Source organism: Moschus berezovskii, chromosome 7 (genome assembly GCF_049115385.1).
Source record: "Moschus berezovskii isolate FMDL1 chromosome 7, NW_MosBer_1.0, whole genome shotgun sequence".
NCBI classification, from domain to species: Eukaryota; Metazoa; Chordata; class Mammalia; order Artiodactyla; family Moschidae; genus Moschus; species Moschus berezovskii.
This window is the reverse complement of record NC_142466.1, coordinates 93,196,124-93,221,082: the sequence shown is the minus strand read 5'-3', so window position 1 is coordinate 93,221,082 and position 24,959 is coordinate 93,196,124. Positions and strand designations below refer to the sequence as shown.

The window sequence follows — 24,959 nt, the reverse complement described above, 5'->3', positions numbered from 1 at the left end:
CAACCCCATGGACTGTAGCCTAACCAGGCTTCTCCGTCCATGGGATTCTCCAGGCAAGAATACTGGAGTGGGTTACCATTTCCTTCTCCACAGGATCTTCCAGACCCAGGGATCGAACCCGGGTCTCCCACATTGGAGGCAGATGCATTAACCTCTGAGCCACCAGGGAAGCCCATTTGTCCTTGTATTTTATATTTATTCATACAGCTTTGTGTTATGGTCTTTGTCCTTTCATTTTACGTCACAGGACTCCCTTGACCATTTCTCGCAGGGCAGGTCCTGTGGTCACAAACTTGCTAAGCTTTACTTTCTCTGGGAAGGACTTGATTTTCCCCTCATTTATGAAGAACACTGTGCTTGAGAGATTTGGGTTTTTTTCCCCTCCTTTTAACCCACTTTCTTCTGGCCTCCAAAGTTTCTGATGGGAAATCTACTTATAAACTTCTTGAGGATCACTTGGAACTGATGCTTCATTTCTCTCTAGCTGCTTTCAAGATTTGCTTTTTATTTTTATCTCTTGAAAGTTTGGTTATAATATATCTTGGTGCAGGTCTGTTTGTGTTCATCTTAGGTGTAGTTTAGCATATTCTTGCCTTTCTTCAAATTTGAGATCTCAGTCATTATTTCTTCAAGGATTCTCTGTTCATTTCTCCCTATTCTACTTCTTCCTCTAAGACTTCCCTTATATGAATGTTTGTTATTTTGATGGTGTTCCTATTGCTCCTAGGCTCTGTTTAATCTTTTTTCTTTTTCTCCTAACTCTTGATAATTTCCATTGTTCTGTTTTTAAGTTTACCGATTCTTTTTTCTGCCTGCTCAAACTGTCTTTGAATCCTTCTAGTAAATTTTAAAATTTTAATTTTTGTACTGTTCATTTCCAGAATTTCTTTTTGGTTTCTTTTAGGTTTTCTCTTTATTAATATTTTTATTTTGTTCATATTTTGTTTTCTTGACTTTCTCCACATTTTCCTTTAGTTCTTTAAGCATCTTTAAAACTATTATTCTGAGGTCTTTGTCTAATGTATCTTCTATTAAATCTTTTTCAGGGACAAATTTTCTTGAACTATTTTTTTCCTTTGAAGGGGCCGTACTTTCTCATTTCTTTGTATGCTTTGTGATTTTTTTTTTCAACACTGGACATTTGAATTTGCTCTGGAAATCGGTATTTCCACGTTTCCCCAGAGTTTGCTGTTTTTATCCTTGTTTTCGTCTGCTGGTTTTGTTTTCTTTGACTATTGTAGCCTCTCTGTGCTGAGCATCAGCCTATGGTATAAACTTAATGCATTCTGTCTTTTCTATCTTTGGGCATCCACAGCTACTTTCTAATTTTTTCCTGTATGTACACTTGTTTTTGAATGTTCTAGTCTTTAATGCCTGACTTCTGAGTGAGGAAAAGCAAAATATGTAGGGGTAGTAAAATGACACCTACCTTTGAAATCTCCTGGAAATCACATTAGTCAAAGGAGGGTTTTGCAACAATGGGAACAGGTGCAACAATGATGGCTGGTGCCTATTCATCTGGGCCTATGTGATCAGAAGCAGCAATCAATAATCAGAGCACAAATTACACCATATTTGGAGAATATAAACCTTTTTTGCATACCTCATATCCCACAAGCTGTGTTCAGGTTGCTCAAAGAATACCTGCACAGCTGCCTGCCACATGGCTGGAGTTGGGGGGATGGGTACTGCTACTGTGTTAAGAGCTGAAATTGGCCCAAATTGACTGCAATTTACTGTCCAAGACTTTCCATGGAAGTTGTAAGCCTTCAATAGGCTCCAGATTTCCAAAATAGTTACATCAGACAGATTCTGTCAGTGCAATTTTTATCTAGATAGAAAGACAGATTCCTGGCATGTCCTAATTCTCTGTGTTCCCTGAAATCCCTCCTGCCAGAATTTTTTCTCCAGCTGCACCATTGCATATTCCCACCAGCAATGTATGAAGTTTCCAGTTTCTTCACATCCTTGCCAACACTTTTAATCATCTCTCCCAACAAATGTCTTTTGATCAATGACCAAGTGACAGGGGGAAGCAGAGAAACAGAAAAGAACTGTTGAGAAGAAAAAGGGTTGAGTGAAAATTCTGAAAAAACTGAGCAGGGGCAATAGGGAGAAGTGTTAGAGACTGGGTAGGAAAAAGGTTGGAGGAAAATTATGAAGTAAGGAGAAAGACAAAAGCAAATATGTGGACTGGGAAAGGCCACAAAAGTGGGAATCACTGGACAGATGTGAGTTCCTGGGTGCCAGCTGTGGGACTGTGAGGACAGAGGCCAAGGCTGTAGCTGAATTTGGCTGTAGCTACACTGGCAATGGTTTGGAACTTTATTAAGGAAACTCAAACCTGCTCTGTGTTCAGTTCCTTGGAAAATACCTCTTTACAGGACAAGATTTTTGGCCATTTGTGATGTAACAATTCTTTTATTAATGAAAAGATAGCTCTGATAAACTGTCACTTGAGAATTCCATGAGGCTGGACCATTGTTTTCCCCAAAGGCAATTTACTTGAGTTACAAGAGGGAATAAAACCATAAGAGGCCTGATGAAGTCTATGTATCTGTTCTGTGCTCTGTAAACTTTTATATGCTTCATTTAGTTCAGTTCAGATCAGTCGCTCAGTCATGTCCGACTCTTTGCAACCCAATGGACTGCAGCACGCCAGGCTTCCTTGTCAATCACCAACTCCTGGAGCCTACTCAAACTCATGTCCATCATGTCGGTGATGCCATCCAACCATCTCATCCTCTGTCGTCCACTTCTCCTACAGCCTTCAATTTTCCCCAGCATCAGGGTCTTTTCCAATGCGTCTGTTCTTCACATCAGGTGGTCAAAGTATTGGAGTTTCAACTTTGGAATCAGTCCTTCCAATGAATATTCAGGACTGATTTCCTTTAGGATGGGTTGATTGGATCTCCTTGCAGTCCAAGGGACTCTCAAGAGTCTTCTCCAACACCACAGTTCAAAAGCATCAATTCTTTGGCTCTCAGCTTTATTTTAGTCCAACTCTGACATCCATACATGTGCAGCTCAGTTCAGGTCAGTCACTCAGTTGTGTCCGACTCTTTGTGACCCCATGGACTGCAGCACGCCAGTCCATCACCAACTCCCAGAGTTTACTCAAACTCATGTCCATTATGTTGGTGATGCCATCCAACAATCTCATCCTCTGTCGTCCCCTTCTATTGCCTTCAATATTTCCCAGCATCAGGGTCTTTTCAAATGAATCAGCTCTTCACATCAGGTAGCCAAAGTATTGGAGTTTCAGCTTCAACATCAGTCCTTCCAATGAACACCCAGGAATGATTTCCTTTAGGATGGACTGGTTGGATCTCCTTGCAGTCCAAGGGACTCTCAAGAGTCTTTTCCAACACCACAGTTCAAAAGCATCAATTCTTCAGCGCTCAGCTTTCTTTATAGTCCAACTCTCACATCCATACATGACTACTAGAAAAACCACAGCCTTGACTAGATGGACCTTTGTTGGCAAAGTAATGTCTCTGCTTTTTAATATGCTGTCAAAGTTGGTCATAAATTTCCTTCCAAGGAGTAAGCGTCTTTTAATAATGTCTAATGTCTTTGACTTATTTTCAGATGATTCAGGAAAAAAAAGTGGAGAAAAAGAGAGTGAAAGAGAGATAAAGTATGTGGGACAAAATATTTAAAATGTTAAATTTGATAAACAATTTACAGGAACTCTTTGTCTAGTCTTATGATTTTCTATAAGTTTCAAATTTTATCAAAATTGACAGTTACCAAAAGGAAGTATCTCAGCAAAACAAAACAGAATAAAAAATTATAAAACAACTTATAACAATTCCTGCTTGTCATATATATATTTGGGGGCTTCCCAGGTAGCACTAATGGTAAAGAACTCACCTACCAATGCAGGAGACATAAGACACACGTGTTTGATCCCTGGGTCGGGAAGTTCCCCTGGAGGAACTGCATGGCAACCCGCTCCAGTATTCTTGCCTGGAGAATCCTATGGCCAGAGGAACCTGGTGGGCTACAGTCCATAGGGTCACAAAGAGTTGGACACAACTGAAGTGACTTAGCATGCATACATATATATATTCATATATATATATATGTATATATATAAGGGCAGAAGGAGAAGGGGGCAGCAGAGTATGAGATGGTTGGATAACATCACTGATTCAATGGACATGAGTTTGAGCAGACTCTGGGAGACAGTGAAGGATAGGGCAGCCTGCAGTGCAGCAGTCCATGAGGTCACATAAAATCAGACACAACTTAGTGACTGAAAAACAACAATATAAATTCATATCTATTTCATATATATGTGTTATATATGAACGTTCAAGTCAAAGATTATGTCTAATGATCTAGTATCACAATGTCATCACCAAAATACCCTACTGGATGACTCTCATTCTGTGTTCCAGGAAATGATTTCCTCCTTTCTCACAGGCTGGACCATTACACATGGATGCCCATCAAGCCTGCACAGTTGAGTCTTCTTACTCAACTGCCACTGAAGTCAGAACTGACCTTGGAACCCTGGGGCAGGACCCTTCCAGCCCCAGGGAGCAGCAGTTGGCCTCACACCGGCAGATCCTTTGGACAATTGGATGACTTAGAGCTAGACTTTCAGGCCTTCCTTCTCCACCAAGATCTCCAGGAGGGGAAACCCTGGGACTGTTCACGTCACTATGAGCAAAGACAGAACTTCCTTATTCTATAGGTTGAATGATTATAAGCCCTTAAAGAACACATCAGGAAGGTACGTCAGGCCCATCTACAGTTTTTTTCCTGTTAATTTACCAGTTGTTGCTGAATCACTAAGTCATGTCCAGCTCTTTGCAACTGCATGGATGGTACCACGCCAGGCTCCATGGGGTTATCAAGGCAAGAATACTGGAGTGTGTTGCCATTTCCTTCTCCAAATTTACCAGTGATAACTCAATTATACTTTTTTAAAATATACACTAAATAGCGTTTATACTTAGAGTTGGATCTCTGGACTTCTGCTTTCAAAACATTTTTTAAGCTAAATTTCTAATTTCTTTTCTCACAGATTATAACAAGAAATGGGGCTTAGAAATACAGATCACACTATTTTTAAATATACCATGAAATTAATGAATTAGGAAATTAACTGTGTTTATCAAACATCCTTCAATTTGCTTTCTTGATTTATCAAGTTTAAGGTTTTGAATGAGACTAAAATTATGATACTTTCTGTGAACTCTTTTTTGGTGTACGTTTAAAAAGCAACAAAAAAAAGTTGTGTGTCCACAATATGCAAATATAAATATGTATACACACACATAAATATATTAGGACAAATATATATTAGGAAAAATTTTTTTAATTTGAATATAGTCTATATTTTATAGTGTGTCGATGTTGAATTTCTAGGTTTTTATTTTTGTACTGTGGTTATATAAGAAGTGTTCTTATACTTAAGTATTCAGTAATAAATCCTTGTGTCTGCAACTTATTTTGAAATAATTTAGAAAAAAAATATGGAGAGAGAGTGAGTGATAGACAAAGTAAATGGGACAAAATCATATATATACACACACACCCACACATACACATGTATATATGTATCTATATATCTTTTGAGGTTTGGGTATGTTGCTGTTGTTCAGTTGCTAAGTCATGTCTGACTCTTTGCAACTCCATGAACTGCAGCATGCCAGGCTTCCCTGTCCTTCACTATCTCCTGGAGTTTGCTCAAACTCATGTCTATTGAGTCATTGATGCCATCCAACCATCTCATCCCTGTCATCCCCTTCTCCTTCTGCCTTCAATCTTTCCCAGCATCAGGGTCTTTTCTAATGAGTCGGTTCTTCGCATCAGGTGGACAAAGTATTGGTGGTTTAGCTTCAGCGTCAGTCCTTCCAGTGAATATTCAGTGTTGATTTCCCATAGGATTGACTGGTTTGACCTCCTTGCTGTCTAAGGGACTCTCAAGAGTCTTCTCCAGCACCACGGTTTGAAAGCGTCAATTTGGTGTTCAGCCTTCTTTATGATCCAGCTCTCACATCTATTCATGACTACTGGCAAAAACCGTAGCTTTGACTATATGAGCCTTTATTAGCAAAGTGATGTCTCTGTTTTTTAATATGCTATCTGAGTTTGTCATAGCTTATCTTCCAAGGAGCAAATGTCTTTTCATTTCGTGGCTACAGTCACTGTTCTCAGTGATTTTGGAGCCCAAGAAAATGAAATCTGTCACTGTTTCCACTTTTCCCCCATTTATTTGCCATGATTTTTTGAATGTATATATTTCAGATGCTTCTAACTCCTTGGCCAGCTAAATAAATAATAATTTTCCATTTTCTGTCTTAATTCTCAGATACTTTTAATATATTTAGACTCATATTAGTCCTAGGAGGTAGAACCAAATTGGTTCCCAGGAATATGTGACCAATGCCTACACTAGTCTCACTGTTATGTTTCATCCTTGCACATATTTTGGTTTGTGTGTTCTGTCTAAACTCTTTTCATTATGATTTGTTCATAGGCAATTATTTCCTTTTAATTTCCCCAAGAATTTGTTCAAACATTGCATCCAGTTTGCTTCTTTGACTATTAACATACAGGAAAGGCACACTAGAAAAAATATTTTTTCTCTTAAAAGCCCTTCATATATATCATGTATCACATGTAAATATATATGAGATGCATGCTTGTTTCGAAAAGTTCCACTACAATTACACTTAATATAAAAGCATCATAATTGAGCCTAACAAAGTTTCTGGAGATCAGATTCAAGCAAGTGTGTTTTTCAAGTACATTAAATTCAGAATCTTTGATATTACCTCTTATGGTTAGGATATAAGATGCTCTAAGTATTTATTAACAATTAAAAATTTCAAAATTGTGTCATTTTTTTTCTATAGGGCATATCTTTTCTAAGGTGCTAAGAAAATTTGCCCATTTACTGGTAGGCATTGATTTTTATCTAGCAGAGTCATTATTCTACAAGAACTATTGCTTCATGAAGATTGAATTGGAGACAGTAGAGGCAGTAGAGACACTGAGTGTAGGGCTTTTGTATTCTCTCTGCATTTGGTTAAGAATTCTGATAGTTCATGGAGGAATCAACCTGCCTGAGTTCAGACTATACTACAAAGCTACAGTCATCAAGACAGTATGGTACTGGCACAAAGACAGAAAATATAGATCAATAGAACAAATTAGAAAGCCCAGAGATAAATCCACACACCTATGGACACCTTATCTTTGACAAAGGAGGCAAGAATATACAATGGAGAAAAGACAAACTATTTAACAAGTGGTGCTGGGAAAACTGGTCAACCACCTGTAAAAGAATGCAAGTAGAACACTTTCTAACACCATACACAAAAATAAACTCATATGGATTAAAGATCTAAATGTAAGACCAAAACTCCCAGAGGAAAACATGAGCAAAACACTCTCTGACATAAATCACAACAGGATCCTCTATGACCCACTTCCCAGAGTAATGGAAATAAAAGCAGAAATAAACAAATGAGACCTAATTAAACTTAAAACTTTTGCACAACGAAGGAAACTATAAGCAAGGTGAAAAGACAGCCTTCAGAATAGGAGAAAATAATAGCAAATGAAGCAACTGACAAAGAATTAATCTCCAAAATATACAAGCAGCTCATGCAGCTCAATTCCAGAAAAATAAATGACCCAATTAAAAAATGGGCCAAAGAACTAAACAGACATTTCTCCAAAGAAGACATAAAGATGGCTAACAAACACATGAAAAGATGCTCAACAGCACTCATTGTCAGAGAAGTGCAAATCAAAACCACGATGAGGTTCCTTCTCACACCAGTCAGAATGGCTTCTGTCAAAAATTCTGCAAACAATAAATGCTGGAGAGGGTGCAGAGAAAAGGGAACCCTCTTACACTGTTGGTGGGAATGCAAACTAGTACAGCCACTATGGAGAACAGTGTGGAGATTCCTTAAAAAACTGGAAATAGAACTGCCATACGACACAGCAATCCCACTGCTGGGCATACACACTGAGGAAACCAGAATTGAAAGAGACACATGTACTCCAGTGTTCATCACAGCACTGTTTATAATAGCCAGGACATGGAAGCAACCTAGATATCCATCTGCAGATGAATGGATAAGAAAGCTTTGGTACATATACACAATGGAGTATTACTCGGCCATTAAAAAGAATACATTTGAGTCAGTTCTAATGAGATGGATGAAACCTTTTATACAGAGTGAAGTAGTCAGAAAGAAAAACACCAATACAGTATATTAATGCATATATATGGAATTTAGAAAAAAATAGTAATCATGACCCTATATGCGAGACAGCAAAAGAAACACAGATGGAAAAAACAGACTTTTGGACTCTGTGGGAGAAGGCAAAGGTGGGATGATTTAAGAGGATAGCATTGAAACATGTATATTACCATAAGTGAAATAGATCACCAGTCCAGGTTTGATGCATGAAACAGGGCACCAAAAACCTATGCACTGGGACAACTCAGAGGGATAGGATTGGGAAGGAAGTGGAAGGGGTGTTCAGGATGGGGGACACCCATGGCTGATTCATGTCAATGTATGGCAAAACCCACTATAATATTGTAAAGTAATTAGCCTCCAATTAAAATAAACAGATCAATTTTTTTTAAGAATTCTGATAGTTCCACTCCAGTTCTAACTCTGGCATCATATGGGAGTTTAGATCCAGATTATTATTTACTGACAGTATTTTCGATGTAATCATAAGTTACTATTATGTTTCCGTGTTCTTGTGTTTCCTTAGTGTTTGTCTTGTACTAGAGAACATCCTGGAGGACTTCTTTCAGAAAAGTCTGTGTCGTACACTTCCTACCTCTTTGTGTGTCCAAAATTTTCTTTCATTTGCTTTTATCCTTGCATTTTTTATTTTCCAGCCTCAGAGTTTCCTAGAGAGTGATAGGACTAACTATCCCATTAACTGAGTGTTCCTCTGGGAATGGAGGTTTAATGCTGTTATAGTAATAAAGTAGTGTAGACTGTATATAATGCTTGTGTGTGTGTGTGTGCATGTTCACTCGTGTCTGACTCTTTGTTACTCCATGGACTGTAGCCTGCCAGGCTTTTCTGTCCCTGGAATTTTCCAGTCAAGAATACTGGAGCAGGTTGCCATTTCTTTCTCCAAGGTATCTTCTTGACCCAGGGATCAAATCTGTGTCTTTTGTGTCTCCTGCATTAGCCGGCAGGTTTTCTACCAGCTGAGCCACCAAGGGACTCATACACTATGCTTACCAGTAAGCTATTTTACATATGGGCGTAGTGTGGATTTTCAATGATTGCATTAATATTTAAATTAGTCTCTAAGAAGAAACAGTTTGGAATAGTGACCTTCCTTAATTAAGTCAGTAAAACTATAAGCTGAGCGCCAAAGAATTGATGCTTTTGAACTGTGGTGTTGAAGACTCTTGAGAGTCCCTTAGACTGCAAGGAGATCAAATCAGTCCATCCTAAAAGAAATCAGTCCTGAATATTCATTGGAAGGACTGATGCTGAAGCTGAAACTCCAATACTTTGGTCACTTTGACAAAGCACTGACTCATTTGGAAAGACCCTGATGCTGGGAAAGATTGAAGGCAGGAGGAGAAGGGGATGACAGAGGATGAGATGGTTGGATGGCATCACCGACTCAGTGGACATGACTTTGGGTAAGTAAGGTCTGGGAATTGGTGATGGACACTGCAGTCCATGGGATCACAGAGAGTCAGACCCAACTGAGCGACTGAACTGAACTGACTGAAAACTATCTTTGCCTTGAATTAATGATTTCTCCAACTACATGATCTGAACCTGGAAGTAGTCTGCTCTTGTCCAGTGTGGCCTAAATCTGGTCAACCATTTCACATTTTCTATGACCATTATAAAAATCCAGGATAATATATATTTTGGAGGTATCTCTAGATTTTGACTCTTTTCTGTTTGTCAGAAATTATTTGTTATGACTCCTTAAATATGCTAAGATTTGCTGTCCTGTTTCTTTCTTTATCCTCATTTAGGTTGATTAATTTTTTTCCATGTTTGCCTTTATCTGTTTTTTACTTTCTATATTATAGCATCAAGGATGAAAAAGAGTCTCAGGACTTGGTGTTAGAAAAAACCAAAGAAGAGGAGCCTTTAAGAAATTCCAGCTTGGTTTTAGGAGCAAGAGTGAGTGTCAGTCACAGCCCAGGAAGGCTCATAAAATGGAAAAAAGGAAAGCTAAAATGATGATAATAAACTTGCTGAATAATCTCAATTCATTGGATTTCAACCTGAAAAATGCCTTTTCATAAGAGATCAGCCCTACTTTATTTGGAAAGGGAGGCAGTTATCAGAATTATAAGAATAAAAATGAGACTGTTCACATGAATTTTTAATACTATCCCCAAATTTATTGAAAAATAATACATTTAACAATCAGTTTTCTGTTTACTATTCAAGAAAACTAATAGTCCCCAGCACCTCCTAACTTTTTCTATAGGTGATTCAAAATTTTGTAAATTTAAGATGGAACTCAAAACTTACTTACCTGATTTTGTAGAAAATGCCAGGGGCAATGGAGCGGTGTGATAAACTGGATATGTCAGCTATGATTATGTTGGAGTCAGCTTTGGACAGAGAACAAATTTCCAGAAACATACTCCCAGAGGCTGTGCCAGTCACTCTAAACTGGTGAGACCAACTAATACCATTTTTAAAATAATTGTTTTATAATCTGGTTACAAAGTGTTGTGTTTAGACATAAAGTATGGTTTTTTTTAAAGAATAGATTTATTTCTATGAAAAATGAGAAAGTTTGAAAGCAATTAGTTACTTTTAACATACATACTTTCAACAGGCTTAATTGATTCCAGTATCTCTACAAAATGATATCAATAATACTAAAAACTAAATCATCTGTGAATGAAATTTCTGTTGTTTTTTCCTTATTTGCAAAATTTCCTTGATTCACAGGTACTCTAAATCCTCTAGTAAGAAATACCTTGTATATGTAGAAAAAATGTTTTGAATAGTAATAGAATGAGGTAAACTCAAAATGTGGCATATTTCCCATGGACCTGTAACTATTAAATGACCTTTAACTTCTACTGAGGTTAGTTTCCATATATTTTTAATTATTGTACATGAAAATATGTGTATTTTTAAAAGGGTGCCTCTCTCCATTCTGTTTGCTGGTCAGTAAAGCAGTTTGTTTTATTCTTACCACAAACATAGAACAAATTAAACTCCAGCAGTGTGTATGCTGCTGCTGCTGCTAAGTCGCTTCAGTCGTGTCTGACTCTGTGTGACTCCATAGATGGCAGCCCACAAGGCTCCCCCATCCCTGGGATTCTCCAGGCAAGAACAATGTGTATGACAATATGATAATCATACAAATAGACAGAATACATAGCTAATAAATACATCAGTGTATTTGAGGTGGTATAATATCAGAGAGTAAAAGGAAAAAAAGAGAGTTCAAAACCAGTGTGAAAATATAAACATGACAGCTATTTCCTACATCAATGTACTCCAAAAGAGTCACTTTAATGAGTCAAGTTGAAATATAAACATCTGAGGACTTCTTTAAGGCTTAAAGACTAATTCACTTATCTGTAATTACTAACATTTGAATCAACTTCAATGTAAAAGTTGAAATACTTAAAGCCAAAAGCTTCATATGTTACAAATGATCCAGTTATAAGACCAGTATACTTCATTTAAACATAAAAAAGACATTCCTCAGTGTGTGGATGATACAGTGTAAACAGCTATCTGTATAATCTTCCAGAAAAAAACACATTATTTCATCTTATGCACAGAGCATCTCAGTTCTCACCTTTGCTTAAAAGTAGGCATGTAAATCAGACAGGAAATAGTATATGTATATTCATTTATTTGCTCCATTATTTCCATTCCCTATGAAACAAATCCTGATACATTTTATTTGGAATGTTATAAGTAATAAATTCAACTTGACTGAAGTCTCTAACTGCAATAGCCTTACATTCCAGTTAAGTGAGATCCACTTATAGGTCAGTCTCCTGCACTTTGCATTTAATTGTGTCTTCCCTTTTCTCTGCCTCTTTTAGTAAAATGAAAGCCAGAGAGAAGTACCAATCTGACCTGTGGTTAGAAATTGAACACCCGAATAAAGGTGAGACACTCAGATCTAAAAGGGTGTGGGGCTAACTGTTGCCTAAATCAGTACCTATTGCACTCCATGTCCATGAGTCCAGTTAACTACAAGGGAACCAGTTTACTATGCAGGTGGAGGATTAGCTCTCATAAGCCAGCTTGGAGCCCAAGGTTAAGGTTTGTGTGTATGTCTACTCTTGTTTGATAAAATATTCAAAGAGTCGTTTTGTTTGGTTTTATTTTATACAACTTGGAGATTTTTCTATCACAGTGGAAACAAAGCATTTTACTTTAAGTGGAATTACCTTTTATAAAGACTTCTTGTAGTAAAATTTTTTCATTTTGTACCAGTCACATCCCAGTTTTGGGAAGCTCCCATGTGTCACAGCATAAGGCAAAACACTCTGGCAATAGGAAAATCTGCTCTTCAAATTAGACAGAGTCAAGGCAGTGCGTGTCTGTGTGTTCAGAGCTGTAGGAGTCAAAGTGGGGAGATGGCGAAGTGCAGCTGAGGAGTCATCCTCATGGGAGATGCCTCAGATTTGCATCAGGATGCTCCTGATCCTCCTCCACTTTTTTCTCATGGTACATTTAAAATAAAACTTAATTGGAGGATAATTGCTTTATAATGTTATGTTGGTTTCTGCCATACAACAATGTGGATCAACCATAAGTATCTTTGGTTACTCTGCCTTTTCTAAAACCAGCTTGAAAGCTGGAAGTTCACGGTTCACGTGTTGTTGAAGCCTGGCTTGGAGAATTTTGAGCATTACTTTACTAGCGGGTGAGATGAGTGCAATTGTGCCGTAGTTTGAGCATTCTTTGGCATTGCCTTTCTTTGGGATTGGAATGAAAACTGACCTTTTCCAGTCCTGTGGCCACTGCTGAGTTTTCCAAATTTGCTGACATATTGAGTGCAGCACTTTCACAGCATCATCTTTCAGGATTTGAAACAGCTCAACTGGAATTCCATCACCTCCACTAGCTTTGTTCGTAGTGATACTTCCTAAGACCCACTTAACTTCACATTCCAGGATGCCTGGCTCTAGGTGAGCACAGAAGAATTGATGCTTTTGATCTGTGGTGTTGGAGAAGATTCTTGAGAGTCCCTTGGACTGTAAGGAGATCTAACCAGTCCATCCTAAAGGAAATCAGTCCTGAGTGTTCATTAGAAGGCCGGATGTTGAAGCTGAAACTCCAATATTTTGGCCACCTGATGTGAATAGCTGACTCATTTGAAAAGACCCTGATGTTAGGAAAGATTGAAGGCAGGCAGAGAAGGGGACGGCAGAGGATGAGATGGTTAGGTGGCATCACTGACTCAATAGGCATGAGTCTGGGTAAACTCCGGGAGTTGGTGATGGACAGGGAGGCCTGGCGTGCTGTGATTCATGGGGTTGCAAAGAGTCGGACACGACTGAGCAACAACTGAACTGAACTCAACTGATACATAAGGGCCTTCCCTCTTAAACCATCCTCCCACTCCCCACCCCTCTAGGCTGTTACAGATCATCAGGTTGAGCTCCCTGTGTTATACAGCAACTTCCCACTAACTACCTATTTTATACATAGAAGTGTAGATATGTCAGCGCTACTCTCTAAGTTCATCCCACCCTCTTCTTCCCCCACTGTGTGTCAACAAGTCTATTCTCTATGTCTGCATCTCTATTCCTGCCCTGAAACTAGGTTCATCAGTACCATTTTTCTAGATTCCATTTATATGCATTAATATATATTTGCTTTTCTCTTTCTGACTTACTTCACTCTGTATGACAGAGTCTGGATTCATCCACATCACTACAAATGATCCAATTTCATTATTTTCTTATGGCTGAGTAATACTCCATTTTATATAGAATTTATTAAAAAATTAAACTGTGGGTGTTACCTTTAACTAAAGGGACATTTCATTTTCTCAACAGAAGTTGCTGCTTATGCAAATATGTTAGTGGAGCTTCTGCCTGTCTGAGTTCACCATTCCTTTCATTCCACAGCTTTTTGATTCACATTGGATTGTATCAGAGTGGGATGAACCTGAAAGAGCTGATCAACATTCTGGAGGGGAGGGAATAGGTGAATCAGGAATTCAGGATAGGCAAACTCTGGAAGTAAATATTTGTCTAATAAATATTTGTGGGTTGATTTTTTATGGACAATAGAAGAAACAATTAAAAAGAACTTGAGTATCCTTATGAAGACAAGAACCAAGATAGGTCCTAATTCAAGAGAGGGGTAGAATAAGTGATGCCCTGAATATAGAATAAGTGATATATCAAGTTCAGATGGTGGTGGCCTCAGGACAGATGCTCCAGCAAAGGAATCAAGGCCAGGGTATTGCTCACTACAGAGCACCAGCAGATGGGATCTTTAGGAACCCGAAAACCTTGATAAGTGGGAGTAGTGCTAAGCTTGACATTTTTTTGAAGGAACCTAAAAACAAAGACTATATATTATCACAATACTTTATCAAGTTAACATTTTAAACTTTTCACATGAACTTTTATTTTTCAGTTCAGTCACTCAGTCATGTCCAACTCTTTGCAACCCCATGGACTGCAGCACACCAGGCCTCCCTGTCCATCACCAACTCCCAGAGTTTACTCAAATTCATGTCCATTGAGTTGGTGATGCCATCCAACCATCTCATCCTCTGTCGTCCCCTTCTCCTCCCACCTTCGATCTTTCCGAGCATCAGGGTTTTTTCCAATAAATCAGTTCTTTGTGTCAGGTGGCCAAAGTATTGGAGTTTCAGCTTCAACATCAATCCTTCCAATGAACACTCAGGACTGATTTCCTTTAGGATGGACTGGTTGGATCTCCTTGCAGTACAAGGGACTCTCAAGAATCTTCTTCAATACCACAGTTTAAAAGCATCAGTTCTCCAGCACTCAGCTTTATAGTCCAACTCTCACATCCATACATGACTACTGGAAAAACCATAGCCTTGACTAGACAAACCTTTGTTGGCAAAGTAACGTCTCTGCTTTTTAATATGCTATCTAGGTTGGTCATAACTTTTCTTCCAAGGAGCAAGCGTCTTTTAATTTTGTGGCTGCAGTCACCATCTGCAGTGATTTTGAAGCCCAAAAAAATGAAGTCTGTCACTGTTTCATTTTTGTCGGTTTTATTTTTACCATTATTTTCCCTGAATGCTGTACAGCAATACAATCCTTGTGCAGTATTATGTGACATTTCTGAACACATTTCCTTATTTGACTATTAAGAAATTGTGTTAGCAATTTAGAGCTGGAAAATTCACATCACGGCAATATCAGTTGTTTAATGTAAGCTTATTGGAGAAGGTCTAAATTCCTACTTTTTCTTCTCTTATATTTAAATAAAGCTATAATTTTACCATAAGATTTTATTTTTTAATATATTTTAAGTTAGTACAATTGCTAAATGATAATGTATGGAATTTCTTTAAAATTCCTTTGAGGAAAAAAAGAAACTTGTCGTTGAATATTTTATTTTGTCTAAATAAATAAAGCCTTGATACTATCATAAGTTTTAAGTATAATTAATATTTGTTTTATATCTGCCTGTATTCTTCTTAAAGATAACTTAGGCTAAGAAATGCATACATTTGACCCTCCATATCTGTGAGTTCCATGTCTGTGGATTTACCCCAACTCAGATAAAAAATACAAAATAAAAGGCTTATGGAAAGTTCCAAAAAGGAAAACTTGACTTTGCTGTGCATCATTCTATTTACATAGAATTTATATTGAATTTGCCAGCTTCCAGCAGCTATTATCAAAGGCTTTACATTGTATTCAGCACTATAAGCAGAGAAGGCAGTGGCACCCCACTCCAGTACTCTTGCCTGGGAAATCCCATGGACGGAGGAGCCTGGTGGGCTACAGTCCATGGGGTCGCTAAGAGTCAGACACGACTGAGCAACTTCACTTTCACTTTTCACTTTCATGCATTGGAGAAGGAAATGGCAACCCATTCCAGTGTTCTTGCCTGGAGAATCCCAGGGACGGAGGAGCTTGGTGGACTGCCGTCTATGGGGTCGCCCAGAGTCGGACACGACTGATGTGACTTAGCAGCAGCAGCAGCAACAGTACTATAAGTAACCTGCTGCTGCTGCTGCTGCTAAGTCACTTCAGTCGTGTCCGACTCTATGTGACCCCATAGACGGAAGCCCACCAGGCTCCCCCATCCCTGGGATTCTCCAGGCAAGAACACCCGAGTGGGTTGCCATTTCCTACAGATGATTTAAAGTATACAGGAGGATGTGGGTAGGTTATTACATGCAAATACTACATTACTTCATGTAAAGAACTCAAGTATCAGAGGACTTTGGTATCTGCAAGGGGTACTGGAAGCCATATCCTGTGGATACTAACAGATAATTGTACTAGGTACCTGGGAGGAATAATTTGAAATTGATTCCTGCTGTGGGGAGAAGCTAACATAGAAAAAGCACCCATCATTGGCATGACCATATTGGTGAAATCCCCTTGAGGCTTCTGAAAATGTTTCAAAATTTATTTAAATGTAATACTAATAAGGAAAAATAAGCAATGACTTGACACACAGGAGTTAATTCATGAAAACTTACATAACATTTATATAGCTTCATTATAAGTTTACATAAATTTGCTAAAATTATTTCATTTGAGATGCATCAGTTCAGTTCAGTCGCTCAGTCGTGTCCGACTCTTTGCGATCCCATGAATCACAGCATGCCAGGCCTCCCTGTCCATCACCAACTCCCAGAGTTCACTTAAACTCATGTCCATCGAGTCGGTGATGCCATCCTGCCATCTCATTCTCTGTTGTCCCCTTCTCCTCCCGCCCTCAATCCTTCCCAGCATCAGAGTCTTTTCCAGTGAGTCAACTCGTCGCATGAGGTGGCCAAAGTATTGGAGTTTCAGCTTTAGCATCAGTCCTTGCAATGAACACCCAGGACTGGTCTCCTTTAGAATGGACTGGTTGGATCTCCTTGCAGTCCAAGGGACTCTCAAGAGTCTTCTCCAGCACCACAGTTCAAATAATTCTCAGATATATTTAATATATAAAAATAAATATAAACCTATTTTGATTTAAATATGTATACAAGGACTTCCCAAGTGGCACTAGTTTTAAAGAACCTGCCTGCCAATGCAGGCGACATAAGAGACGTGGTTTCCATTCCTGGGTCAGGAAGAACCCCTGGAGGAGGGCATGGCAACCCACTCCAATATTCTTGCCTGGAGAATTTCTTGGACAGAGAAACCTGGCAGGCTACAGTCCATAGGGTCGCACAGAGTCAGACACAACTGAAGGAACTTAGCATGTGCACACACATACACAATAAGTCAGGTTATCTCCAAAAATATGGTCTGAAAACAATTTTAAAGAGATCAAGGTTGAAAAAGGCATGAATGTTGGTTTCAGTTTTCTCATTTATAAACTGCTTGCTGTTATCTTCCAGGTTTAGTGCTACAAGACCCAAGTTCATCTTCCTTGGCACTTTTTAATACAGCTTCTAATGCCATGGCTCAGTGTGAAGTAAGTACTAAAGTTGCAGCCACTTCAGAAGTCACTGATGCTTTCAGAGTAGCACTTCCCTGTGCAATAAAACTCTTTTAAAATTCCATGGGAGAGGACTGAAGGCTTGACATAAGCAGATAACAAAGAAACAGTTTTCATGGAAGTAAGGCTATAAGTTTATATAGACTGTAAAGTCATCTTTATTAGAATTAAAATAACAAAATATTTTACATTGGGAATTCTGGCACACAAAGAGAAAAGTACGTAAAACACCTCTGTTACCTGCTCTCAGGTGAAGATCAGAAAATATGATTGTTGCCCCACAAGTGTGCCCGTCCTCAGAAAATAGCAAGCCCTCTCTTTCTGCTGGGGGCAATTGCTACTCTGCTGCTCACCTTGCTTTTTGTTATGTTTTTACACTCAATGAATGTATGCATCCCTGAACAAGAAGATTTAATTTTAGTATGTTAGTAGTATCACACTGTACACCTTCTTTTGTATCACAGCTTTGAGTGGGTGAGTCTCATTTATGTATAGTAATAATATGTTCAACTGTATTTCAATATATGTGATCATCCATTATTTGAATATACCTATTCTATTTTTGGGGAATCCTTGGATATGTGTTTGGTTCCAGTCAGGAAATTGAGAACTGTAACAGTTAATAGAGATGTTTCATTTTATCTATTTATTTTTAAAAACTTTATTTAGGTGCAATTGATGTACAGCTGATGTACATGTTTAATGTATACAATTTGATGACACCCATGAAACTATCACCACAGTCAAAGTAATAGCTATATCCATTACCTCCAAAAATTTCCTTGTGCTTCTTTTTATTGTTGTTGTAGGAACAATTTTGTCCCTCACATTGCTTGCTGGATCTTAGTTCTCCGACCAGGGATTGAACCGAGGCCCTCAGCAGTGGAAGCAGAAAGTCCTAACTACTGGACTGCCATCCCTGGCAGAAATATGGTCTCTTACTGCCATTCCTGTAAGAACACTTAACATAAACCCTCTTAACAAGTTTTCAAGCACACAATGCATTATGGTTAGCTATTGGCACAACTTTGTTCAGCAGATCTCCAGAATTTATTCATCTTGTATAAGTGAAACTTTGTACTCATTGACAGACGTTTCCCCACTTTTCCTCTCCTCTAGTCATTCAGTTCAGTTCAGTTCAGTCGCTCAGTCGTGTCCGACTCTCCGCGACCCCATGAATCACAGCACACCAGGCCTCCCTGTCCATCACCAACTCCTGGAGTTCACTCAGACTCATGTCCACAGAGTCGGTGATGCCATCCAGCCATCTCATTCTCATTGGCAACCAGCGTTCCACTCTCTACTTCTATGAGTTTGACTACTTTAGATTCTTCCCATAAGTGGAATCATGTAGTGTTTGTCATTCTGTAACTGGCTTATTTCACTTTCCATAATATCCTCTGGGTTCATTCATGTGAAAGTGGAAGTGTTAGTCACTCAGTCGTGTCCGACTCTTTGTGACCCCATGGACTATGAAGGTCCAGGTTTCATTTCCTTTAGAATTGACTTTGATCTCCTTGCAGTCCGGGGGCCTCTCAAGAGTATTCTCCAACACCACAGTTCAAAAGCATCAATTCTTTGGTGCTCAGCCTTCTTTATGGTCCAACTCTCACATCCATACCTGACTACTGGAAAAACCATAGCTTTGACTATATGGACCATTGTCGGTAATGTCTCTGCTGTTTAATATGCTGTCTAGGTTTGTCATAGCTTTTCTTTCAAAGAGCAATTGTCTTTTAATTTCATGGCTGCAGTCACCATCTGCAGTGATTTTGGAGCCCCCCAAAATAAAGTCTTTCACTGTTTCCATTGTTTTCCCATCTATTTGCCATGAAGTGATGGGACTAGATGCCATGATCTTAGTTTTTTGAATGTTGAGTTTTAAGCCAATTTTTTCACTCTCCTCTTTCACCTTCATCAAGAAGCTCTTTAGTTCCTCTTCACTTTCTGCCATAAGGGTGGTGTCATCTGCATATCTGAGGTTATTGATATTTCTCCCAGCAATCTTGATTCCACCTTGTGCTTCATCCAGACGAGCATTTCACATGATGTACTCTGCATATAAGTTAAATAAGAAGGGTAACAATATACAGCCTTGATGTACTCCTTTCTCAATTTGGAACCAGTCTCTTCTCAGCACCAAAATATGGCTTAGGGTTCTCCAGAGAAACAGAACAACAGGAATTTATACCGATATCTATTTGTGTATCAATATCTCCTCTGGTTATGTTCCATAATCATGTGAGCCAATTCCTTATAATATCTGTATCTTTTTATATGTCCTTATGTTTATATATATATATATATGTTTTAATCTTTTATTTATTTAAAGAAATTATTTATGATCTATTTATGTGAGACAATTTCTTATAATACCTGTATCTTTTAATCTATCCTTATGTATATTTATGGGATCCCCAGGTGATGCTAGTGGTAAAGAACCCACCCACCAATGCAGGATGCATTAAGAGATGAGAGTTCGATCCCTGTGTCAGGAAGATCCCCTGTAGGAGGGCATGGCAACCCACTCCAGTATTCTTGCCAGGATAATCCCATGGACAGAGGAGCCTGGCAGGCTATAGTCCATAGGGTCACAAAGAATTGAACACGACTAGCAACTAAACTAGAGAAGGTAATGGCACCCGACTCCTGTACTCTTGCCTGGAAAATCCCATGGACAGAGGAGCCTGGTGGGCTGCAGTCCATGGGGTCATGAAGAGTCGGACATGACTGAGCAACTTCTCTTTCACTTTTCACTTTTATGCATTGGAGAAGGAAATGGCAACCCACGCCACTGTTCTTGCCTGGAGAATCCCAGGGACGGGGGAGCCTGGTGGGCTCCCATCTATGGGGTCGCACAGAGTCGGACACAACTGATGCGACTTAGCACCAGCAGTAGCAGCTGCAACTAAACAGTTAAATGAGATTGTAAGAGTGAGACACTTGTCTGATAGTATTGGTGGCCTCTTCCATATGAGGGCACAGTGAGGAGCTGGCTGTCTGCAAGCTAGAAAGATAATTCTCACCAGAAGCCAACCACACTGGCACCCTGATTAAAACATCCAGCCTCCAGAACTATGAGAAATATATGCCTGCTGTTTAGTCACCTAATCCATGGTATTTTGTTTTGGCAGCTGTAGTTGACTAAGACACTCCCCAAATTATTTTATGTGGTTAGTGCAACCTGATACCAAAACCTGATAAGGAATATTTTAGAAGGAAGAAGTCTAATCTTACTGGTGAACATACAGAATTCTACTTTTGACATTAATGAGTATTTTGTTGGTTCTATACCTATTGTGAAAAATACAGGTTTTGTCTTAACTGAAAACACAGCTTTAAATTTTAGGCACTCATTAAAAGATTATCCAGGGTAAGGCTAGGATAATGATGCTCATGTGTTCGTTAAAGACAAACGTATACAATCCACAATTTTGGCTGAAATCACAGAAGCATTCTTTGAACTTTAGTTTGAAATTTAACAAGAACATCCATGGCTTCAGCTGTGCTGATTGCCATGGCATTCCTTGGAACACTTCAAAGATTACATACACTGTTTTCAGTATATTTCATCACTATTGTCCAATGGTAGAACATCTGTACCATACACATACCAAATCTGACCTTTTGTATACTCTTAGCTATACAGTGAGAATTCTCATGAAATCCTGAAATTGTTGAAAAAAATTTTTAAGTCTTTAAAAAAAGTTGCTAATCAGAATAAAAAGAATAACTCAGCATGACCAATTTGGTATTATAAGACCCTAATGCTGGAAAAGACGAGAAGGGGACGACAAAGAATGAGATGGTTGGATAGCACCACCAACTCGATGGACATGAGTTTTAGCAAGTTCCAAGAGTTGATGTTGGACAGGGAAGCCTAGCATGCTACAGTCCATGGGGTCACAAAGAGTTAGACACAAGAGTGACTGAACTGAACTGAACAGACACACAAAGTTTCACTTTAGTAAATGAATCGACATAACACAGTAACACATTAAAAATATTAAAAAGTCTGGCTCAGTCTCTTGTGGGATCACTGCTGCTGTCTCCTGGGTCCTGGTGCGCACAAAGTTTTGTTTGGCCCTCCAAGAGTCTGTTTCCCCAGTCCTATGGAAGTTCTGTAATCAAATCCCACTGCCCTTCAAAGTCAAATTCCCAGAGGTTTCTCAGTCCGTTTATCAGATCCCCAGGTTGGAAAGTCTGTCTTGGGCCCTAGAACTTTTGCAACAGTGCAAGAACTTCTGTGGTATCGTTGTTCTCCAGTTTGTAGGCTCAGTGGCTCTATGGTGGGGCTAATGGCAACCTCGTCCAAGACGACTTAGGCCACACACTGTGCCTCCCAGGTCTGCGGCAGCCAGAACCCCTGTCCCCGCAGCAGGCCATTGCTGACCTGTGCTTCCACAGGAGACCCAAAGGCAGGTCTGGTTCAGTCTCTTGTGGGGGTCACTGCACCTTTCCCTGGGTCCTGGTGAGCATGAGGTTTTGTTTGCACCCTCTGAGCGTCTCTGGCAGTTAAGAGATTTGATTCTAAATGTGATTACACCCCTCATACCATCCTGTTGGGACTTTGCCCTTGGACACGGAGCATCTTTCTTTTGTGGGATCCAGCATTCTCCTGTTGATGGTTGTTCAGCAGCTAGTTGCGATTTTGGTATTCTTGCGGGAAAAGATGAGCGCACGTCCCTCTACTCCACCATCTTCATTTCCACAGATTAAAAATGTAAACCATACCATTTCAATGAAAGTATAAGAACATCTGAAAAAATTCAACAACCTTTTATGATATAAAAGTAAAACCCTTCTTCCCAATCTAGAAATAGAAAACAACTTTCTTTATCTGATCAAAGATATCAGCACCAGCAACAAAAGTCATATATAATAATAATATTTAATATTATATAAGTACTATTATATGTTATATAATATTATTATCCTCCATCCTAAATCACTTCGTCATGTCTGACTCTGCAACCCTATGGACCAAAGTCCACCAGGCTCCTCTGTCCATGGGATTCTCCAGGCAAGAATACTGGAGTGGGTTGCCATGCCCTCCTCCAGGGGCTCTTCCCAACCCAGGGATCAAACCCATGTCTCTTACCATCTCCTGCATTGGCAGTTGGGTTCTTTACCACTAGCACCACCTGGGAAGCCCTCTTTACCACTAGTGCCACCATTATATATAATAACAACTACATATATAATAATAATTATATATGTATGTAACTGTGTAATGGTGAAATACTGAAGCTTTTCTATTTTTATATGTATGAACAAAGTATAAAAATGAAAAGTATAAAGTGCAAAAAAGTATAAAAACAAAAAATTTTTTAAAATTTATGTTTATGAATATAAAATTCATTATGAAATTGAAGATCTTTTCAATAAATTATTAGAATTATTAATAGTTTAGCAAGGTGGTTGACTACTATATCAGTATATAAAAATCAATATACAGAGTATATTATATGTACAAAATATGTTGACTACAATCTCAATATGCAGAAACAAATATATGTCACAATGATATACTCAAATCAAATGCATCCCTCTATATAAATATTAAATAATATGAAGTCATTATATTAGAATATTAAATAATTACCTTTTTAAACATACGCCATTTACAATAGCATAAGGAATCAAAAATTTTGAAGCAAGTCTAACAAGAGCTAGAAGTCTTCTGCTGCTGCTGCTGCTGCTAAGGCGCTTCAGTCGTGTCCGACTGTGCAACCCCACAGACGGAAGCCCACCAGGCTCCTGGCCTCTGGGATTCTCCAGGCAAGAACACTGGAGTGGGTTGCCATTTCCTTCTCTAGGAAGAAATATTATAAAATTTAAAGAGGGATATTTTTAAAGGCCTAAGTTAAATAGTCTATAACACTAGATTGAAAGACTCAATATTATAAAGATATTAATTCATTTATTTATTTTTTATTGAAGGATAATTGCTTTACAGAATTTTGTTGTTTTTTGTCAAGCCTCAACATGAATCAGCCATAGGTATACATATATCCTCTCCCTTGTGAACCTCCCTCCCACCTCCGTCCCTAACCCACTCCTCTAGGTTGATGCAGAGCCCCTGTTTGAGTTTACTGATTTATCAATCAATCAAGTTTCCATCAAGATTAAAGATTTAACATCAAATATCAAGATTCAATATAATCCTGATAAAATTCTATTCTCTTCATGAAATTTTCAATGGGGTCACACATCTGTTCTCTATGTCTGCATGTCCATTCCTTCCCTGCAAATAAGTTCATCAGTACTATTTTTCTAGATTCCACATATATGCATTCAGTTCAGTGCAGTTCAGTTTAGTCCCTCAGTTGTGTTCGACTCTTTGCGACCCCATGAATCACAGCACGCCAGGCCTCCCTGTCCATCACCAACTCCCGGAGTTCACTCAAACTCACCTCCATCGAGTCGGTGATGCCATCCAGCCATCTCATTCTCTGTTATCCCCTTCTCCTCCTGCCCCCAATCCCTCCCAGCATCAAAGTCTTTTCCAGTGAGTCAACTCTTCGCATGAGATGGCCAAAGTTTGGAGCTTCAGCTTCAGCATCAGTCCTTCCAATGAACACCTAGGACTGATCTCCTTTAGAATGGACTGATTGGATCTCCTTGCAGTCCAAGGGACTCTCAAGAGTCTCTTCCAGCACCACAGTTCAAAAGCATCAATTCTTCGGCCATCAGCTTTCTTCACAGTCCAACTCTCACATCCATACATGACCACGGGAAAAACCATAGCCTTGACTAGACAGACCTTGGTTGGCAAAGTAATGTCTTTGCTTTTTAATATGCTATCTAGGTTGGTCATAGCATACTATACTTGTTTTTCTCCTTCTGACTTACTTCACACTGTCTAACAGGCTCTAGGTTCATCCACCTCACTACAACTGATTCTAATTTGTTCCTTTTTATGGCTGAGTAATAGTCCATTATATATATATATATGTATGTATATATGTATCACATGTTCTTTATCCATTCATCTGTCAATGGACACCTAAGTTGCTTCCATGTCTTGGCTACTATAAATAGTGTTGCAGTAAACATTAGGGTACATGTGTCTTTCTGAATTGTGGTTTTCTCAGGGCATATGCCCATAGTGGGATTGCTGGGTTATATGGTAGTTTTATTTCTAGTTTGTTAAGGAATCTCCATATTGTTCTCTGATGTTTTTGATGTGGACCATTTTTAAAGTCTTTATTGAATTTTTTACAATATTGCTTCTATTTTGTGTTTTTGGTTTTTTGGCCACAAGGCTTGTGGGATTTTAGCTGCTCAACCAGAGATGGAATAGGCACCTCTTGCACTAGA

General features: G+C 38.8%; 1 protein-coding gene across 1 annotated transcript in view; it reads left to right on the top strand.

Annotated features, from left to right (window-relative positions):
* The first annotated feature begins 4,673 nt into the window (after window positions 1-4,673).
* LOC129557386 (serine/threonine-protein kinase MRCK alpha-like) overlaps window positions 4,674-24,959 on the top strand; it is an 81,635-nt gene continuing 61,349 nt past the window's right edge. The window contains exons 1-5 of the mRNA XM_088837731.1: window positions 4,674-4,744; window positions 10,067-10,160; window positions 10,534-10,664; window positions 12,065-12,129; window positions 17,536-17,612. Coding sequence (XP_088693857.1) covers window positions 4,674-4,744; window positions 10,067-10,160; window positions 10,534-10,664; window positions 12,065-12,129; window positions 17,536-17,612 — 438 coding nt within the window. The remainder of the gene's footprint in view (window positions 4,745-10,066; window positions 10,161-10,533; window positions 10,665-12,064; window positions 12,130-17,535; window positions 17,613-24,959) is intronic.